We start from the raw sequence: 23,020 nt of genomic DNA, 5'->3' as shown, positions 1-23,020 counted from the left end.
CATGTTGATATCACCAGGTGGTCAATAATGAAGTCAGATTGATTATATTTTTTGCAGCCAAAGATGGAGAGACTCTATACAGTCAGCAAAAATGAGACTGGGAGCTGACTGTGGCTCAGATCATGAACTCTTTATTGACAAGTTCAACCTTAAATTGAAGAAAAGTAGCGAAAACCACTAGACCATTCAGGTATAACCTAAATCAAATCCCTTACGATTAGACAGTAGAAATGACAAAAAGGGACTAGATCTGATAGAGTGCCTGATGAACTGTGGACAGAGGTTCCTGACATTGTATAGGAAACAGGGATGAAGACCATCCCCAAGAAAAAGAAATGCAAAAAAGGAAAACGCTTGTTTGAGGAAGCCTTACAAATAGCTGTGAAAAGAAGGGAAGTGAAAGGCAGAGAAGTAAAGGAAAGATATACCCATTTAAATGCAGATTTCCAAAGAATAGCAAGGAGAGATAAGAAAGCCTTCCTCAGTGATCAATGCAAAGAAATAGAGGAAAACAATAGAATGGGAAAGACTAGAGATCTCTTCAAGAAAATTAGAGATACCAAGGGAACATTTTATGCAAAGATGGGCTCGATAAAGGACAGAAATAATACGGACCTAACAGAAGCAGAAGATATTAAGAAGAGGTGGCGAAATACACAAAAGAACTATACAAAAAAGATCTTCACGACCCAGATAATCACGATGGTGTGATCCCTCACCCAGAGCCAGACATCCTGGAATGTGAAGTCAAATGGACCTTAGGAAGCATCACTACGAACAAAGCTAGTGGAGGTGATAGAATTCCGGTTGAGCTGTTTCAGATCCTCAAGGATGATGCTGTGAAAGTGCTGCACTCAATATGCCAGCAAGTTTGGAAAACTCAGCAGTGGCCACGGGACTAGAAAAGGTCAGTTTTCATTCCAATCCCAAAGAACGGCAAGGCCAAAGAATGCTCAAACTACCGCACAATTGCACTCATCTCACATGGTAGTAAAATAATGCTCAAAATTCTGCAAGTCAGGCTTCAATAATACATGAACCGTGAACTTCCTGATGTTCAAGCTGGTTTTAGAAAAGGCAGAGGAACCAGAGATCAAATTGCCAACATCTGCTGGATCATGGAAAAAGAAAGAGAGTTCCAGAAAAACATCTAATTTTGCTTTATTGACAATAGAAAGCCTTTAACTGTGTGGATCATAACAAACTGTGGAAAATTCTGAAAGAGATGGGAATACTAGACCACCTGACCTGCCTCTTGAGAAATCTGTATGCAGGTCAATAAGCTACAGTTAGAACTGGACATGGAATAACAGACTAGTTCCAAATAGGAAAAGGAGTACGTCAAGTCTATATAGTGTCATGCTGCTTGTTTAACTTATATGCAGAGTACATCATGTGAAATGCTGGGGTGCATGAAGCAGAGGCTGGAATCAAGATTACCAGAAGAAATATCAATATCCTCAGATATGCAGATGATAGCACCCTATGGCAGAAAGCCTAGAAGAACTAAAGATCCTCTTGATGAAAATGAAAGAGCAGAGTGAAAACGTTGGCTTAAAGCTCAATATTCGAAAAACTAAGATCATGGCATCCGGTCGCATCACCTCATAGGAAATAGATGGGGAAACAGTGGAAACAGTGACAGAGTATTTTCTTGGCCTCCAAAATCACTGAAAATGGTGACTACAGCCATAAGATTAAAAAGACACTTGCTCCTTGGCAGTAAACGCATGACGAACCTAGACAGCATATTAAAAAACATTACTTTGCTAACAAAGGTGCGTCTAGTCAAAGCTATGGTTTTTGCAGTAATCACCAAAGGATGTCAGAGTTGAACTAGAATGAAAGCTGAGCGCTGAAGAATTGATGGCTTTGAACTGTGTTGTTGGAGAAGACTCTTGCACTTCTTGGACTTCAGGGTCCCTTGGACTGCAAGGAGTTCCAACAAGTCCATTGTAAAGGAGATCATTCCAGAGTTTTCAAAGGAAGGTCTGATGCTGAAGCTGAATCCCCAGTACTTTGGCCACCTGATGCGAAAAACACACTCATTGGAAAAGACCCTGATGCTGGGAAAGATTGAAGGTGGGAGGGGAAGGGGACAACAGAGGATGAGGTGATTGGATGGCTTCACTGACACAGTGGACATGAGTTTGAGTAAACTCTGGGAGTTGGTGATGAACAGGGAGGCCTGGCGTGCTGCAGTTCATGGGGTTGCATAGAGTTGGACATGACTGAGCGACTGAACTGAACTGAAGTATTTTATATATACAGTTGGAATATACTGGCTGAGCCACCAGGGAGGAACAAACTAGAATAGGTAGTAACTGAGAGAGATAGTTAAAAGGGATGTTTTAGGGCTAGAGTATTTGAGTGCATGATTTCATGTAAGAAGTGAGTTAAGAAAGTATGGGCTAGGATGAATTGCAGTTATTCTTACCTTGAGCAGTTGTATGATATTAATCTAGAAAATAAAAGTGGGAGAAGTGGCATTATTTTTTACGGTTTTGTTGGGTGGAGAGTATGGAAATGAGGGAAAGACCAGTTTCTGCCCCTTTAAGTTTTGTTAGGGTGTGACTCCCACCACTTACTTAAGTGTCATTGTTCTGATTGTTATGGTATAAATAAAAGTTTTTTTTTTTTTAGACTTCCTTTTAAAATCTTGTTTCGGTAGCTGTTCATTTTGTGTCTTATTCATTCTTTTAAAGATGATTAGTTAGATGTTTGTGATATCTGTGTTGAGTATCTCTGTGTTAATCAAAAGCATAGTTTTCACAACTCTTGGGATAGGCATTTTAATCTATTTTGCATATGGAGAGGAGCCACAGAGGGTTTAACTGTTGTTCTGGAGATCACATTGCTAATATATAATGTAGCCAGACTTTGAACATAGGTTTTCCTAACTCATAGAGCCCATCAAAGTACTTGGTAGTCTCAGAGACTAGTTAATAGCCTGAGTCTAGAATATGGAGTGTTGATTAGTAGAAGAGTTGGAGGAGACAAAAATCTATATATTGGAGCTATTATTTTGAAGGATCTTAAAGAAGTTTGGTAGGAAGGAAGATAGGAAGGTGCTATTGAGGTTAGAGTGAAAAGAATAAAGTTGGTAGGATGGCTAAGGAGTCAGTGTTTGAGGATTTATAAATTAGGGATCAGTCACTGTTACAGAAATTCATTATGAACCCTTTGAATATGATGAATATAAAAACTTTAGAACACTATAATTTTGAGTAGTGGCATAAAAAATTACAATAGAAGGGGGCACATATGAAGATGGACTTTCTTATAGCTTTGACAATGGGCCCTTTTCTGTGGTTATGACAATCTAAACATAAAAATTCTTGTTCCTTTTGGCCTCAGGGATTATCTCAAAGGTTTGTCCTTAGTTTCATAATAAACATATTATTCTTTTGGTTTAGGGTATTTTTGTTTTGAAAGGGTGAGAATGTCCTAAGGGCTTTAATTATGAATTCTGGATGTCAAAAGGACTGCAGAATTGCACTTAAATAACATTAAATCTTTCAGAAAATACAGTAGGTTTTCTGTTGGCTTTTAATACTTGACTGAAGACAGGTCAACATCTGAGCTAAGCCAGTAACCAGGATAGATAAAAGACCTAATAATTGTTATAGAAAATTCTTTTCTTTCCTCTAAGCTCTTATACCAATCTGCTTCATTGTATCATGAATGAGACTCGCCTCATCTGATGTTTTCAAACTTGTAATCCACTTTTAGTGTTTTTCTCTCTCTTTTTGTTTTTTAAAGGAAGAGATTTGTATTACTTATGATTATGGTTTGTATCTATTATATTGTTATTACCTTTGCTTTCTAAATTAAAAAAATGAAATAAGCAAATTGGTTATTTGCATTTCATTAAAATTCATAAAATTTTTAATAAGCATAAAATAGAAGTTATCTATAACAGATCAGTTTCACTTAGAATTTAACTTTACTGTTTTTAATTTCTATTTAATGAGAAGTTTTATTCAGCACATTGTCTAGCTTGGTGATAAATTGTAATTTTTAAAAATTGCTCTAAACATTCTAATGAAGTTCAACATAGGATATCAACTTGATTAACTTTGTCAGTAGATTCATGCCATAAGAAACAAAGATTATTTTTTCCCTGTAGTTTCTCATTTGCTTACTTTGCCTTTCTAAATAATTCAATTTTGTAATTATAAAGGTCATTTAAATTCAATCTGTGTTTATAAAGATAATTATAAATATTAGCATTGATTTCTTTGTTATTTTAGTGTTTTAGAAATATGATTGATATGCAATATTATATTAGTTTCAGGTGTACAGCTTAATGACTCCATATTTTTATGTATTATGAAGTGATCATTGTAATAAGACCAGTTACCATCCATAACTATAGAAAGTAATTACAGTATTATTGACTATACCCACTCCAGTACTGTTGCCTGGAAAACCCCATGGATGGAGGAGCATGGTAGGCTACAGTCCATGGGGTCACAAAGAGTCACACACGACTGAGCGACTTCACTTCACTGACTATGTTCCCTATGTACATTACATCCCTGTGATGTATAACTTATTTTAAACTGAATTTTGTACTTCTTTATCCATTTTACCTGTTTTGTCTATCCCTCCCATACCCGTATTGGTTTATTTTTTTTCCTCTTGTAATAATTCAGCAAGCATTTCTTGAGCTCTTACCAGATGTTTCTTTTTTTAATAGACTATTTTTTAGAGCAGTTTTAGATTCACAGAAAAATTAAATGAAATGTGTAGAGAGTTCCCTTATACCCCTTGTACCTCACATACACACAGACTCCCCCACTATCTGCATACCTACCTGAATGATAAATTTGTTCTAATCAATGAACCTACATTAACATATTGTCATCTTCCAAGGTCCATAGTTTACATTAGGGTTTACTCTTGACATACGTTTTTTGGGTTTGGATATATATATAATGGCATATATCCTCCATTATGGTATTGTAGCTTTAGTACCCTGAAAATCCTCTGTGTTCTGCTTATTTGTCCCTTCCCCTCAGTCCTTGGCAACCACTGATCTCTTTACTGTGTCCGTAGTTTTGCTTTTTTTAGGTTGTCAGTTGAAATCATACAGTGTGTAGCCTTACCAGTTGCCTTAGTAATACACGTTTAAGTTTCCTCTATGTCTTTTCATGGTTTGATGTGCTGTGCTCAGTTGTGTCTGACTCTTTGTGACCCCATGGACTGTAGCCTGTCAGGTTCCTCTGTCCATGGGATTTTCCAGGCAAAAATACTGGAGTGGATTGCTATTCCTCCTCTGGGGGATCTTCTGACCCAGAGATTGAACCTGCATTTCTGGCATCTCCTGCATTGGCAGGCAGATTCTTTACCACTGCACCACCCGGGCTAACCCTTTGATGGCTTATTATTATTTGGTGCTTAATAATATCTCATTGTCTGGATATACTCTAGTTTATTTATCTCCTCAGACTACTGAAGGACATCTTGGTTGTTTCAGCAATGGTGAATAAAGCTGCTGTAAACATTCATATGCAGGATTTTGTGTGGACATGGTTTTTAACTCCTTTGGATAAATATCAAAAAGTGCAGTTGCAGGATTGTATGATAAGGGTATGTTTCATTTTGTAAGAAACTCTCAAATTGCTTTCCAAAGTGCCATGCCATTTTGCATTCCCGCTGCAGTGTATGCGTGTTCCTGTTGCTCCACATCCTTGCCAGCATTTGATGTCATCATGTAGGAGCATGGATTAAAGCAGATTATTTAGGGTAGATCAAACCTGCTTATAGGTCAAACTAGAGGAAGCAGTTGTAAGTAATTGGAGAAGGAATTGAAGGGCTAATAGTACAAGCATAAAGATTAGAGAAATCCAAGGGAGATCTGGACTGAATTATGAAATAGGAGAGACAGTGATGAGGACCCTTCTTTAGATGAGCTTATATTAACACTGAAAGGGGTATGGCAGTCGGCAGTACTTTAAAATATGAGTTTATATTCATATAAATTAAAAACATTTTTTGTTCAAAGAGTTTAAATTTACATATGTAAACTTAGAAGGGAGTTCAGTTCAGTTGCTCATTAGTGTCCAATTCTTTGTGACCCCATGAATTGCAGCACGCCAGGCCTCCCTGTCCATCACCAACTCCCGGAGTTCACTCAAACTCACATTGAGTCAGTGATGCCATCCAGCCATCTCATCCTCTGTCGTCCCCTTCTCCTCCTGCCCCCAATCCCTCCCAACATCAGTCTTTTCCAGTGAGTCAACCCTTCGCATGAGGTGGCCAGAGTACTGGAGTTTCAGCTTTAGCATCATTCCTTCCAAAGAAATCCCAGGGCTGATCTCCTGGGTGGAATGGACTGGTTGGATCTCCTTGCAGTCCAAGGGACTCTCAGGAGTCTTCTCCAACACCACAGTTCAAAAGCATCAATTCTTCAGCACTCAGCCTTCTTCACACTCCAACTCTCACGTCCATATATGACCACTGGAAAAACCATAGCCTTGACTAGATGGACCTTTGTTGGCAAAGTAATGTCTCTGCTTTTCAATATGCTGTCTAGGGTGCTCATAACTTTCCTTCCAAGGAGTAAGCGTCTTTTAATTTCATGGCTGCAGTCACCATCTGCAGTGATTTTGGAGCCCCTCAAAATAAAGTCTGACACTGTTTCCCCATCTATTTCCCATGAAGTGATGGGACCAGATGCCATGATCTTCGTTTTCTGAATGTTGAGCTTTAAGCCAACTTTTTCACTCTCCTCTTTCACTTTCATCAAGAGGCTTTTTAGCTCCTCTTCACTTTCTGCCATGTGGTGTCATCTGCATATTTGAAGTTATTGATATTTCTCCCAGCAATCTTGATTCCAGCTTGTGCTTCTTCCAGCCCAGCAATTCTCGTGATGTACTCTGCATATAAGTTAAATAATCAGAGTGACAATATACAGCCTTGACATACTCCTTTTCCTATTTGGAACCAGTCTATTGTTCCATGTCCAGTTCTAACTGTTGCTTCCTGACCTGCATACAGATTTCTCAAGGGGCAGGTCAGGTGGTCTGGTATTCCCATCTCTTTCAGAATTTTCCGCAGTTTATTGTGATCCACAGAGTCAAAGGCTTTGGCGTAGTCAATAAAGCAGAAATAGATGTTTTTCTGGAACTCTCTTGCTTTTTCGATGATCCAGAAGGGAGTTTATAATTAAAAGTATTTATAATTAAAATCACTTTGAATTAGAATTATAAAAAGATAGTTCTAACTTACTGAAAGTTTATCTCCTTTCTGAACATGTTTCAGTGGCTTCTCTTACTCAACTATTTCAGTCTTCAGTTTTGGAGCCAGATTATCCTTTACCTTCCCTGTTAGGTTTCGACTCATATATTTCATACTTTTCCAGATCTAGACTATATGGGAAATGATTCATTCTTATGTCCAGCTATGTTGAAGATTAGAATAAAACCTGTTTTTGTTAGATAATATTTTTTATTCCTTTGGATAATTTTTCTGTTCTGGAGCTTAGATTCTTTTCAGTTTTGATTCTGACTAGTGTAGTAGATTTCAGACTTACTTTTTTTTAAATAAAAAATTTAAGCAATCTTTTTTATACTTTTAAAGTTAAAATGGGCAATATAAAATTCAAATCCAGTGTTACTATGGCAAGTACACATATTAGATTTTTTGAGGATATTCAGATCTATAGATAGTCTGTGTGATAGTCTGACAGTCTTTCCTTATGTTTGGTTCAGAAAATCATAGTTGCTGAACTAGAACTAGTTTCTATAAAGTAGGTGGTCAGTAAAAAGACACAAATGGAGCCGTAAGAAATGACCACCTGATGTATTAAGAAATCGTTGTGAATGAATATTTGGTTTTTATTATCTTTGCAAGATGTATGTTGAAACTGTATTTCATGTCACTGTTTCTTTTCTCATGCAGTTTTCAACTTGACCAACAATGTGGATTTGGACAATACCAAAAAGAAAATGGAGATATACCAAAAGGAAAACAAAGATGTCATTCAGAAAAATAAGTTAAAGCTGGTTGGTGCCAAGTATTTTCTTCTTCTTTTGTATTAGAAACTAATGCTTCCACATGATACTTTAAAAAGGTTTTTCTAAACCGAGTCATATTTACAAAGAATTTAGCTGAAATTAAGGCCAGAAATACTAGTATATTTATATATGCATATAGGTATGAGGCACACATTACTATAGCAAAAACAGTTTTGATGGCATTATTAAAATATATTCTATAAAGGAAAAATAATTGTATGCACGCAGATATTTAATTATCTAACTTACACAGTTTAGCTATCATTTCTTCAGTATAGCTTGGCTTTCTAGTTTTGGGGAAAGCAAAGGTAATTGTTTTTAAGGTGCTGTACCAGGAATTTGTAATCATTGGTAAAAATGATATAGATATGTTTGGATTACATAGCTTGAATGTTTGGATTACATAGCTTGTATTTTTGTCTTGTACTTAGATTTACTTGTTATAGTCTTCAAGTGTTTCATTAAGGCACTTCTTTCCTACAATAAAACTCTTGAGGAATTGACATTCTATTCTGTTCATATCCAGCCTGGCTTCCTTAGAAAGGTGTCTCATTTCCGAGAGCATCAGTATGCCATAAAAATTACTCACTTTACCCAGTAGCCTTCTTTGGGTACATCAGAAGATACAGGCACAATAGGTATGCCTGGGTAACTTGTTGCATTAACTCTGTTTGACTTAATAAGGTTGTTCTTTCAAGTGAGTGCTTTTTCAATTTATATTTTTAAGCTAGCAAATAATATTGAGAGTTTAAATGAACGAATGATCTAATTTTAGGCTGGTTATTATTATTTTAAAGTAGGAATTTCTAATTAACAAAAACTTTATAATAAGTTATTGAATACAATTGACCCTTGAACAACAGGTCCACTTAACACCTGGATTATTTTCAATAGAGAATACTACTATACCACATGTTGAGAGATTGAATCCTTGGTTGCAGAACCTCAGACACAGAGGGAACCACTGATAAGGAGTGCAGACTAAACTATACATGAATTTTCAACTGTGCCAAGGATTGGCATCCGTAATACCTCATGTTGTATAATGATTAACTTGTACTTTGTTTAATGCATGTTACAGTGACTACATTTATTCTTCATGTTAGCGTTTAGCACCTGAATCTGTTATAACTAAGTGTTTTGGTCAGTAATTCATTATCATTTATTAATTGATCATTCTATGATGAGCATTTTATTAGTGATACGTAGCTATTTGGTGTTGGCATAAATACAGACACAGGACCATTTTTTAAGATGGTGCAAGTTCTTGTATATCAGTAACTACAGTGTCTTTGGGTAGAGCCCAGTTCTGAAGTGGCCCAAGGAATGTGGACTATATGAATGATGTATTTACTATCCTGAGGTAGCAACTTGCCTTTAATAGCTCTGTGAATGTTGAAGTCTCACTGTTCCAAAAACATCAGAATTATATCAAAAAAGGGGAAAAACTCAATCTCTTGTATAATTAGGCACATAAGATGACTCATTTCTGACAGAGAGACTGTTACTGAGTTTACTGTGGAAGCTGAAGCTGCAACACTTTGGCCAACTGCTGTAAAGAGCCGACTCATTGGAAAAGATTGAGGGCAGAAGGAGAAGGGGGTGATAAAGGATGAAGTGGTTGCATGTCATCATCTACTCAATGGACATGAGTTTGAGCAAACTCTGGGAGATCGTGAAGGACAGGGAAGCCTGGCATGCTGCAGACCGTGGAGTTGCAGAGTCAGACATGACTTAGCGACTGAACAGCAGCAGCTACAACGACAACAACAACAACAACAACAACAACAACATACATTTCAAAATGATCACCGTTATAAGTCAAGTTACCATTATGATTGTATGGTTACCGTCATGATACAAAGATACTGTATTCTTGTTGACTGTATTCCCCCACACTGTGCATTTCGTACCTGTGACTTATTTATTTTGTAAATGGAAGTTCATACTTAATCTTTCTCACCTATTTCTTTCATTCCCCATCCCCCTTCCCCCCAGAAACCTCCTGTTTGTTCTCTGTATCTATGACTGTTTTGTTATTTTTGGTTACTTGTTTTGTTTTTGGGATTCCAAATGTTAGTGAAATCATACAGTATTTGTCTTTCTTTGACTTTTAAAATTTTAGCACAGTACCATCTAAGTCAATCCAAATGGCAAGATTTCCTTCTTTTTTTTTAATGGCTGAGTAATATTTGATTTTATATATTACATCTTTTTTTATCCATTCTTCTGTTGATGGGTACTTAAGGTGCTTCTGTTATCTTGGCTTATTTAAATAATCCAGAAATGAATGTTGAGGAGCATATATCTTTTCAAATTAGTGTTTTGCTTTCCTTTGGATAAAAACCCAGAATTGCTTGATTGTGTCGTAGTTCTATTTTTGAGGAACCTTCTTATTTTCCATAGTACCTGTACCAGTTTACATTCCTAGGGTCCCCTTTTCTTCACATCCTTTCCAACATTTGTTATTTGTTTTCTTTTTGATGCTGACCATTCTGACAGATGTGAGATGATATCTCATTGTGGTATTCATTTGCATTTCCCTGATGGTTAGTGATGTTAAGCATTTTTTCCTATGCCTTTAGGCCATCTGTATGTCCTCTGGAAAAATGTCTGTTCAGGTTCTTTGCCCATTTTTTAATCAGGTTATTTGTGTTTTTGATGTTGAGTTCTATGAATTTTTTGTATATATTGGACATTAACCTCTTACCAGATTTATTCTTTGCTACCCATGCTACCTGTTTGACATGGGTAGATGTCAAAGAGCATACTACCCATGTTGTCTTGTAAGAGTTTTATGGTTTCACGTCTTACACTTAAGTCTTGAATAATCCTTTTTGAGTTTATTTTTGTTGATGGTGTGACAAAGTAGTCCTATTTAATTCTTTCACGTGTAGCTGTCTAGTTTTTCCAAAACCATTTATTGAAGAGGCTGTCGTTTTTCTTGTTGTATATTCTTGCTTCCTTTGTCATGGATTAATTGCCCATATAAGTGGGTTTACTTCTGAGCTCTCTATTCTATTCCACATTGATCTATGTGTCTGTTTTTGTACTAGTACTTTGTTTTCTTAAAGACTGTGTCTTTGTATTGTAGTTTGAAATCAGGTAGTATGATACTTTGAACTTTGCTGTTCTTTTTCAAGATTGTTTTGACTATTTGAGGTCTTTTATGTTGCCATACACACTAAAAATTATTTGTTCTAGTTCTGTGAAAAATGTGGTTGATATTTTGATAGGGATTGGACTGAATTTGTAGATTGTGTTGGGGTAGTATGGCCATTTAAAACTATTAATTGTTCATTAGCACAGTAGATCTTTCCATTTGTTTGTGTTGTCTTCAGTTTCTTTTGTCAGTGTATTACAGTTTTCTCTTTATAGGTCTTTTACTTCCTTAGATTACTTCCTAGGTATTTTATTCTTTTTGATGCAGGTGTAAATGAGATTCTTTTCTCTTTCTGATAGTTTGTTGTTAGTGTATAGAAATGCAGCAGATTTTTATAGATTAATTTTGTATACTGCAAGTTCACTGAATTCTTTGGTGAGTTCTAAGGTTTTTTGGTGGCATGTTTAGAATTTTGTATATATAGTGTCATGCCATCTTCAAATATTGACAGTTTTTGTTCTTCCTTTCCAGTTGGAATTCTTTTTCTTTTTTTGATTGCTGTGGTTAGGACTTCCAATACAATACTTCCAATACTTTATTTTTTTAATAAAAGTGGCAAAAGTGAACATCCGTGTCTTGTTCCTGATCTTAGAGGAAATGCTTTCAGCTTTTCACTGTTGAGTATAAATTAGTTATGGGCTTGTCATATTTGGCCTTTATTGTTTTATGTTCATTCTGTGGCTACTTTGTTTAGAGTTTTATCATAAACGGATATTGAATTTTATCAAAATCCCTTTTTACATCTACTGAGATGATCATATGCTTTTTATTTTTCAATTTATGAATGTGTTATGTCACATTGATTGATTTATGGGTATTGAACCATCCTTGCATTCTTGGGTATAAATCCCACATGATTATGGTATATGATCCCTTTAATGTATTGTTGAATTCGGTCATGGTGGAGAGGTCTGACACAATGTGGTCCATTGGAAAAGGGACTGGCAAACCACTTCAGTTATTGCCTTAAGAACCCTATGAACAGTATGAAAAGGCAAAATGATAGGATACTGAAAAAGGAACTCCCTAGGTCAGTAGGTGCCCAGTATGCTACTGGAGATCAGTGGAGAAATAACTCCAGAAAGAATGAAGGGATGGAGCCAGAGCAAAAACAATACCCAGCTGTGGATGTCACTGGTGATAGAAGCAAGGTTCGAATCTGTAAAGAGCAATATTGCATAGGAACCTGGAATGTTAGGTCCATGAATCAAGGCAAGTTGGAAATGGTCAAACAGGAGATGGTGAGGGTGAACACCAACATTCTAGGAATCAGCTAACTAAAATGGACTGGAATGGGTGAATTTAACTCAGATGACCATTATACCTACTACTGCGGGCAGGAATCCCTCAGAAGAAATGGAGTAGCCATCATGGTCAACAAGAGTCCAAAATACAGTACTTGGATGCAGTCTCAAAAACGACAGAATGATCTCTGTTCGTTTCCAAGGCAAACCATTCAGTATCACAGTAATCCAAGTCTATGCCCTAACCAGTAATGCTGAAGAAGCTGAAGTTGAACAGTTCTATGAAGACCTACAAGACCTTTTAGAACTAACACCCAAAAAAGATGTCCTTTTCATTATAGAGGACTGGAATGCAAAAGTAGGAAGTCAAGAAACACCTGGAGTAACAGGCAAATTTGGCCTTGGAATACCGAATGAAGCAGGGCAAAGGCTAATAGAGTTTTGCCAAGAGAACGTACTGATCATAGCAAACACCCTCTTCCAACAACACAAGAGAAGACTCTACACATGGACATCACTAGACAGTCAACACCAAAACCAGATTGATTATATTCTTTGCAGCCAAAGATGGAGAAGCTCTATACAGTCAGCAAAAACAAGACCGGAAGCTGACTGTGCCTCAGATCATGAGCTCCTTATTGCCAAATTCAGACTAAAATAGAAGAAAGTAGGGAAATCCACTAGACCATTCAGGTAGGACCTAAATCAAATCCCTTATGATTATAAAGTGGAAGAGAGAAATAGATTTAAGGGCCTAGATCTGATAGATAGAGTGCCTGATGAACTATGGAATGAGGTTCGTAACATTGTACAGGAGACAGGGATCAAGACCATCCCCATGGAAACGAAATGCAAAAACACAAAATGGCTGTCTGGGGAGGCCTTACCAATAGCTGTGAAAAGAAGAGAAGCGAAAAGCAAAGGAGAAAAGGAAAGATATAAGCATCTGAATGCAGAGTTCCAAAGAATAGCAAGAAGAGATAAGAAAGCCTTCTTCAGCGATCAATGCAAAGAAATAGAGGAAAAGAACAGAATGGGAATGACTAGAGATCTCTTCAAGAAAATTAGAGATACCAAGGGAACATGTCATGCAAAGATGGGCTCGATAAAGGACAGAAATGGTATGGACCTAAGAGAAGCAGAAGACATTAAGAAGAGATGGCAAGAATACACAGAAGAACTGTACAAAAAAGATCTTCAAGACCAGGATAATCATGATGGTGTGATCACTAATCTAGAGCCAGACATCCTGGAATGTGGAGTCAAGTGGGCCTTAGGAAGCATCACTACGAACAAAGCTAGTGGAGGTGATGGAATTTCAGTAGAGCTATTTCAAATCCCGAAAGATGATGCTGTGAAAGTGCTGCACTCAATATGCCAGCAAATTTGGAAAACTCAGCAGTGGCCACAGGACTGGAAAAGGTCAGTTTTCATTCCAATCCCAAAGAAAGGCAATGCCAAAGAATGCTCAAACTACCGCACCATTGCACTCATCTCACATGCTAGTAAAGTAATGCTGAAAATTCTCCAAGCCAGGCTTCAGCAATACGTGAACCGTGAACTTGCAGATGTTCAAGCTGGTTTTAGAAAAGGCAGAGGAACCAGAGATCAAATTGCCAACATCTGCTGGATCATGGAAAAAGCAAGAGAGTTCCAGAAAAAGGTCTATTTCTGCTTTATTGACTATGCCAAAGCCTTTGACTGTGTGGATCACAATAAACTGTGGAAAATTCTGAAAGAGATGGGAATACCAGACCACTTGACCTGCCTCTTGAGCAACCTGTGTGCAGGTCAGGAAACAACGGTTAGAACTGGACATAAAACAACAGACTGGTTTCAGATAGGAAAAGGAGTACGTCAAGGCTGTATATTGTCACCCTGCTTATGAGAAACGCTGGGCTGGAAGAAGCACAAGCTGGAATCAAGATTGCTGGGAGAAATATCAATAACAGATATGCAGATGACACCACCCTAATGGCAGAAAGTGAAGAGGAGCTAAAAAGCCTCTTGATGAAAGTTAAAGAGGAAAGTGAAAAAGTTGGCTTAAAGCTCAGCATTCAGAAAATGAAGATCATGGCATCTGGTCTCATCACTTTATGGCAAATAGATGGGGAAACAATGTCAGACTTTTTTTTCAGGGGCACCAAAATCACTGCAGATGGTGATTGCGGCCATGAAATTAAAAGATGCTTACTCCTTGGAAGGAAAGTTATGACCAACCTAGACAGCATATTGAAAAGAGGAGACATTACTTTGCCAACAAAGGTCCGTGTAGTCAAGGCTATGGTTTCTTCCAGTAGTTATGGATAGATGCGAGAGTTGGAGTGTGAAGAAAGCTGAGTGCCAAAGAATTGATGCTTTTGAACTGTGGTGTTGGAGAAGACTCTTGAGAGTCCCTTGGACTGCAGTGGTTTGAACCAGTCCATTCTAAAGGAGATCAGTCCTGGGTGTTCTTTGGAGGGAATGATGCTAAAGCTGAAACTCCAGTACTTTGGATACCTCATGCGAAGAGTTGACTCATTGGAAAAGACTGATGCTGGGAGGGGTTGGGGGCAGGAGGAGAAAGGGACGACAGAGGATGAGATGACTGGATGGCATCACCGACTCGATGGACGTGAGTTTGAATGAACTCCGGGAGTGGGTGATGGACAGGGAGGCCTGGCGTGCTGCGATTCATGGGGTCGCAAAGAGTCGGACACAACTGAGCGACTGAACTGAACTGAACCGAACTGAATTTGGTTTTGCTAATATTTTGTTGAAGAGTTTTGCATCTATGTTCATCATAACTAACCTTTTTTATCTTCACTTTCTTACCTATTTCTCCTATTATGATCTTTATCTAAGTGTTCAAGCCATATCTGGTTAGTCTTCATATACTGTTTTTAAAAAAGCTTTATTAGAAATTGAAGCATAATTGTTTTACAGTGTGCTGGTTTCTGCTGTGTAATAATGAGTCATAATTGGATAGAGTATATATGTCAATGCTACTTTCTCAATTTGTTCTACTAAATATATGATAATTGTTTTTCTCTTTCTGACTTACTTCACTTTGTATTGTAGTCTCTAGCTTCATCCAACCTCATTAGAACTGACTCAAATTTGTTGCTTTTTTATGGCCGAGTAATGTTCTATTGTATATATGTACCACATTTTCTTTATCCTTTCTTCTGTTGATACACATCTGGCTTGCTTCCAATTCCTGACTATTATAAATATTGCTGCCATGAACATTGTGGGTATATGTGAATTGCTGCGTCATGTGGTAGTCTTATTCTTAGTTTGTTAAGGAATCTCCATACTGTTCTCCATAGTAGCTGTATCAGTTTACATTTCCACTAACAGTGCAGTAGGGTTCTCTTTTTTCCACATGATCAGCATTTATTGTTTGTAGTTTTTTGATGATGGCCATTCTGATTGGTGTGGCTTCCCTGGTAAATCCGTTAGTAAAGAATGTGCCTGTAATGTGGGAGACTTGGGTTCAGTCTCTGGATTGAGAAGATCCCCTGGAGAAGGAAATGGCTTCCCATTCCAGTATTCTTGCTTGGAGAATGCTATCGACAGAGGAGCCTGGTGGTGCTGCAGTTCATGGGGTCACAAAGAGTTGGACACGTCTGAGTGACTTAACACTTTCACTTTCATTCTGATTGGTGTGAGATGATACCTCATTGTAGTTCTGATTTGTATTTCTCCAATAATGAATGATGTTGAGCATCTTTTCACGTGTTTATTGGCCATCTATATATCTTCTTTGGGGAATCATATACTGTTGGTAGTCTTTCCTGGCAACCCACTCCAGGCTTCTTGCCTGGAGAATCCCAGGGACGGCGGAGCCTGGTGGGCTGCCGTCTGTGGGGTCACACAGAGTCAGACATGACTGAAGTGACTTAGCAGTAGCAGCAGTCTTTCCTTAGGTCTTTCAAACCTAGTTCCTCCTCTAATTATATTATTGTTACTTTACATAGTATTCATTATTTCTTACTTGAGTTGTTGAAATATTCCTCTGAGTCTTCCTATCTTCAATCTTGAACCCCAGTGATCTGTATTCTTCACTGCTTCTACTCATCTTTCTAAATTCTTTGCCTTACCAGTTGTCTTAGTATGGCATAAATGCACCCCTTCATATGGTATGGTCAATTCTCCATTATCTGCCTTCTGCTGGCCTCTCCAGCTTTATCAAGAGCTTTCCCCTACGTCATACTTAATGACTTGGTCATACCAAGCATTCCAGCTTGATTCGTGTCTTTTTACCTTTGTTTTCTCTGCCTAAATGGCTCTTCTACTCTTCAGTGGGGTTAAATACCTACTGTTTGAAACCTGCTCAGCCTTCATGAGCTGAGCTTACCTAGGGCTGTTAAAACAAATTACCCCAAACTGCGTGATTTATAACAATGAAATTTGTCTCCTACAGGAACAGGCTTCTGTAAGCTAGAATTCTGAAGTCAAGGTGTCGTCAGGGTCATGGTGTCTCTGAAAGCTCTAGGGAGAAATCTTTGTTTCTTTTAGCATGTTTGGCACCACTCTGATCTCTGCCTCTAACTTCCCATGGCCTTCTTCCCTGTGTGTCTGTATCCAAGTTTCCAGCATGACCTATCTTAACTTGATTACATATGCAAAGACCCTATTTCCAAATAAGGTCACATTTATGGTTACCATGGGTTAAGAACTTCAACATGTATTTGGGGGCACACATTCAACCCGTAACACTCTGTGAAATCTTTTCTAACTCTACCTGTCCTCCATCATAGCACGGGGAATTAACCACTCTATTAATTTTGTCTCCCACCATACTCTGTAAACCTATCACTTGTTCTACTTATTGCTGATATGACACTGTTTTATGGTGAGACATCTTTTTCTGCTTATGGACCTATAGTCTAGTAATTTCCAGCCTTCATATCTTACCCCATAACTTTGTGCATTTATTCCTAGTAGTTTTTCTTGATCAAGTTTGAATTTTCTTCTCCACTGGATGCCTTAGTTAGAATAGCAATCTCAGTAATAGAAGTTTTTAAAATTATAGGGGAGAAATGCTACTAGAACTTAGCAACTGACTTAATTTAAGGGGGATGGGGTTGAGGGAGAAAGAGTAATAAAGATGACTTTGAGGTTTCAACTTGAGTTGACTGGAAGATGGATGTGCAATTAGCAGAAATCAGGAATACAGGTGGGTGATCAGCTTTGGGAAACCAAATGCTAAACTTAATTTTGGATATACTGAGTTTGAATTATAAGGGAAATATGTTTTCATTTGGGAAACTTGTTTATTTCTGGGAGTTTATCTAATTTGTGAATTGATATAATCTTAACAGAGATTAATAATATATAAATAGTATTTTACATAAAAATATACTTTTCTGTGAGGTCTCTGTTAATTCATGTTAGTGATTCCAAAACATACTCTCTTCCTCTATTCTGTATTTGCCTCAAGGTGCCATAAATTCTCAATATTATGTTGAATTTAAAAAAGGTATGGCATTGGCACCCCACTCCAGTGCTTTGATGGAGGAGCCTGGTAGGCTGCGGTCCATGGGGTCGCTAAGAGTCAGATACGACTGAGCGACTTCACTTTCACTTTTCACTTTCATGCATTGGAGAAGGAAATGGCAACCCACTCCAGTGTTCTTGCCTGGAGAAATCCCAGGGACGGGGGAATCCTGGTGGGCTGCCGTCTGTGGGGTCGCACAGAGTCAGACACGACTGAAGTGACTTAGCAGCAGCATTGCATTTTTAAGAGCAACAGTCAGGATTTAAAATAAAGCCATTCAGGTATTACTATATTTCTCATTCATAAGACTTGAAGAACGGTATAATACTGCTTTTAAATAGGACTTAGGGCTGGAATAAATTTCAGAGTCTGGAAGTATTTGATATTTCTAAGGAACTTCATAAAAGGGAAGTAATGTAGGACTGTAGTTCAGTCTCTCTATATATTAGCTTTGGATTTTGAATTTTTTAGTCCACAGAGAAGACCCTTGAAATTTATATCCTTGTGTTAGAAAATAACTTCAGTTTTTCATAACTTACCTTAAATGAATGCTATTTGGAACTCAAGCATCAGAAAGACTTATTTAAACTTGGAATAAAGAAGTTAAGTACTATAATAACTTTTTCATTATCTTATGTATTTTGAAAATTGTTTCTGTTAAATGAACCAGTCTTTTATATGGAGTGTTTCAATTAACAGTTCTATATGGAGATGATCTCTTTGTTGTTGGGTTTTTGTTTTGCTTTCTTTGTTAAGTTTCTTAAATAAAGTCTTCTTAAGCAGCTTCCACATTTCTGCAGCTGGGATAAGTGTACTTTGTTTAGATTTCATTTAGTGCTAGATGTCATTCTCTTATGTCTGCATGAAAGAAAATTAGTTCTTTTAAAGTGGAGCTGCTGCTGCACTATTAAACAATTAGTGACTAGTGCAATTTATGCTTCGAAAAAAGGTAGTATGGAGTATGGTATAGACTTAGTTTTGGTTACTATATTTATTTCATGTCATATATGAATGTTACTGTTTTAGACTCGGGAACAGGAGGAATTGGAAGAAGCTTTAGAAGTAGAACGACAGGAAAATGAACAAAGAAGACTATTTATACAAAAAGAAGAACAAATGCAGCAGATTCTCAAAAGGAAGAATAAGCAGGCTTTTTTAGATGAACTGGTAGGTATTAATGTTGATTGTGATAAAAACATTTGTCTTCAGGGTTTATCTTTCCTCTTATGCTGGGTGATGGTATTCAATTGGCATTTCTATAGTTTGTGCTCATGTATTCACCTTCTATCCCTTTATTTTATTTGTTTATTTTAAATATTGATTTATGTATTGGCTATACTGCATGTTGGTTGCCGCATGTGGGCTTTCTCTAGTTCTGACAAGTGGAGGCTGCTCTTCATTGTGGTGCATGGGCTTCTTGTCACAGTGGCTTCTCATTGCATAGCACTGGCTCTAGGCTCACAGGTTTCAGTAATTGTGGCACATGGGCCTTCTTGTTCTGCAGCATGTCAGAGATTGAGCCCTTGTCCCTTGCATGGGAGGCAGATTCTTAATCACGCAACCTTCAAGGAAGCCCCTATTTATTTGTTTTTTTAAATGTTTGTTAATATCCCTTTTATTTTCAGATAACAGAGCAATACTATAATTAACATAAACCAGTTTACTATTAATAGGGTGTTGATGTGTTTCTAAGCTTACTAAAATGTTTTCAGAGCACTTTTCTCCTGATTGATACTAATTTTCTAATAACTAGCTCGTTTTCAAGTATTTTGGCTTCATGCTGAAGTTTTAATGACTGGTTTCTCTGTGAGAACTGTATTTTATATTTTTGCATGGGGAAAATGCATTTGAAAGAAATGGTAATGTCTTGCAAGTTATTGGTGTTTTCTAGTTGTTAGTTCCCCAAGTAGTCAACATTATTAGATAATAGCAGGGATTACAACCAAGGTTTATGAAATGTTTCATGGATTTGAGAATATTATTTGATGCTTATAAACCAATATAATACTGATGAAATCGCAACATGGAAATTGTCCTTTCCAGTAAAGGCTTTTTACATTCTTCCTTTCCCCTTTCTAGCTATGTAATTAATTTCCATATGTTGTTAACCTACTTAACTCTTCAATCTACTAGTTGCTATGCAGTTTGTTATTCTGTGACCAGGTGAATGTGTATGTGTATATTTTTCTACCATGCTTTTGCCCTAAAAGCATTTAAGCCATATAACCAGGAATAAAAAGAGAAAGCAAGATTATTTATGAGTTTGATACAAAAGTATTTATGGTTTCAGACCATGAATTTTAAATCATTTTAACTAGGCTCAATCACATCTTTATTAATCAAAATATGAGCCATTACAATCAACACATCTTTGCCAACGAGAATTAAGTTTATTTATTCCTGTAGCATAAAAATCCCTGCTTCAGGATTTGATGAACTCTTGGAAATCATTTTCTGCCTCCTGCTGGTTGTGTAAGTGTTTTTCCCTGCAAAAAATTGTCAAGATGTTTGAAGAAATTGTAGTCAGTTGGTGAGAGGTGAGGTGAATGTGGTGGACGAGGCAAAACTGTGTAGCCCAATTCGTTCAACTTTTGACAGTTTGGTTGTATGACATGGTGGTGGGGTGTTGTGGTGGAGAATTGGACTCATTCTGTTGACCAATGCTGGCTGCAGGCATTGCAGTTTTTATTGCATATCATCGATTTGCTCAACATACTTCTCTGATATAATGGTTTCACCAGGATTCAGAAAGCTGTAGTGAGTGGATCATACTGGCAGCAGACCTCCAGTGACCATGACCTTTTTTTGGTACAAGTTTTGGCTTTGGGAAGTGCTTTGTAGCTGCTTCTTGGTCCAGCCGCTGAGCTGATCATCACTGGTTGTTGGATAAAATCCACTTTTCCTCTCACATCGCAATCCAATGGAGAAATGGTTCATTGCTGTTGTGTAGAATAAGAGAAAATGACACGTCAAAATGACAGTTTTTTTTGATTTTTGGTCAGCTTATGAGACACTCACTTATCAAGCTTTTTCACCTTTCCAAATTGCTTCAAATGCTGAACAACCATAGCATGGTCAACATTGAGTTCTTTGGCAACGTCTCATGTAGTTATAAGAGGATCAGCTTTGATGATGCTCTTGGTTATTGTTAACTTCTGATAGCTGGCCACTTAACTTCTGATAGCTGGCCACTGTACTCCTCATCTTCAAGTCTCTCCTCTCCTTTGCAAAACTTCTTGAACCACCACTACACTGTATATTTGTTAGCAGTTCCTGGGTCAGATGCGTTGTTAATGTTGCAAGTTGTCTCTGCTGCTTTACAACCCATTTTGAACTAAAATAAAAAAAGTTGCTCAAATTTTCTTTTTGTCTAATGTCGTTTCTGTAGACTAAAATAAATATAAAATAAACAGCAAGTAATGTGATTAACAAAAAATATAAAGTGAGAAATGCACATTAAAATGATGTATAACTAACTAAATTTATTTAAAGATGTATTCCAGTATTAGACAACAAATTCAACAGTGTAAAACTGTTTTGCACCAACCTAATAAATTAGAAGTAGGTGAGAAAGTAAGGACCTTTATTGAAGCTTAGACAGTAAATGCTTATCATAAACCCTATCTGCTTTGTATGAGTGGTGCATAAATTTGGTTCTAAAAATGAGGACAAGGAATTCCCTGGTGGTCTAAATGGTTAGGATTCGGCACTTTGAGTGTCATAGCCCCGGTTCAGTCCCTGATCAGGAACTGAGATCCCACAAACCACACAGTGTAGCCCAAAGCAAAAAAATGAAAATAGCAATGTATAGCATGGAAGATTTTTTTGTTGTTGTTAGTAACTTCCATTAATTTTTTTGAAACTATTAAGTGGAAGTTGTGGCTTTAACACTTGAAATGATACATATTGTGTTTTACATTTTTTGTGGACATGTCGCCTGTGGGACATTAAAAACTTTAAAGAATGAATTCATAAAGCTTCTTGTTACAGGTTTTTTTTTGAAATGTTCTTTCTCATCATTTTATATAAAGAGGAACATGATTTTCTTTCCTTTGTACATTATTAATGCTTTCCTCTATACATTAATTCCAAATACTGAACTTAGATTTAAGACAAATACAGATTCTAACTTTCTAAAAATGTTCCATTTATTATTAAGAATTTTTAGTTTTAATTTTGAGATTAGCTAGTTTTACACAGCAATTATCTTTGTATATTCTTTTTATCTTTAGTCTTTTAGCATGAAATTTTGGTGCCTCATTGAGCTGTTTTTGGCTTTTGAGCTGCAGCTGCCAGTGCTGTACATCGTGTATAATCTGGAGTTAATATTGGTTTTTGTTAAGCACTGCCCTCCCCTTCCTGTTTTCCTCACCTGCAAGTCATTACTGTGCATACTTTCCTCACTATTTAGATCATGTAACATAGTGGTTAAATAATCTTTAACAATTTACTGTATTCATTAGAACAATTAATTACAACAGATTGGTTTGAATACCAATTCAATTTGAATTTCTGGTTTTCATTTTCAAATTTATTTTTAAAGATTGTTACTTTAATTTTTTAATATTTATTAAAATATTTTTGTTAAAATGTTAACATCCATTTCATCCTTGTTGACTGACTGAAAGAATTCATTAACTTTCTTTTATTTTCCTGAATTTTATTAAGTATGTAAAAGAATGCATTGTATTTTTTCTATGTATGTTCATATGTTAAATTTTATTTAGAAAGACTGCATTATAAATACATCTAGTAGCTTAAATCTTAAAATGATTCTCTGGATCTAATTTAGACAACTAGTACAAGTACTCCTTATTAGTTTTTCTTCTCCTGTTTTTGGTCCTTATGCTAAAAGTCACTTTTTAACCTTTTAAAAAAGTATTGGCATTACATTATACTCTGTGTGACAAAATTTTAATGTTATGGTCTTAATCTTTATGACTTAAAATGTTGCCTAAAAAGTTCATTTATTTAATCCTAACTGTAAATTCAGGTGTTTTTTTTTTTTTTTCCTAAAAGCTATTTGAAAAAAGATTTTTAAACAGGTCCTGACTTATTAAATATTTTTATATTCCTGTTAGAAAATTCTCTTCAGATTATGTCT

General features: G+C 36.7%; 1 protein-coding gene across 2 annotated transcripts in view; it reads left to right on the top strand.

The window, feature by feature from the left end:
• The window catches only part of MNAT1 (MNAT1, CDK activating kinase assembly factor), a 226,603-nt gene that overhangs the window by 63,419 nt on the left and 140,164 nt on the right, over positions 1 to 23,020 (top strand). For both annotated transcript variants that reach the window (XR_001918666.1, XM_005685941.3), the window contains exons 4-5: positions 7,909 to 8,012; positions 18,943 to 19,083. Coding sequence is in view for 1 of the 2 variants with exons in the window: in XM_005685941.3 (XP_005685998.1) it covers positions 7,909 to 8,012; positions 18,943 to 19,083 (245 nt within the window). In the remaining variant the exon portion in view is untranslated. The remainder of the gene's footprint in view (positions 1 to 7,908; positions 8,013 to 18,942; positions 19,084 to 23,020) is intronic.

Source organism: Capra hircus, chromosome 10 (assembly GCF_001704415.2).
Source record: "Capra hircus breed San Clemente chromosome 10, ASM170441v1, whole genome shotgun sequence".
In the NCBI taxonomy this organism is placed as follows: Eukaryota; Metazoa; Chordata; class Mammalia; order Artiodactyla; family Bovidae; genus Capra; species Capra hircus.
The sequence above is the reverse complement of the archived record's forward strand: the minus strand, read 5'-3'. Positions and strand labels throughout refer to the sequence as shown.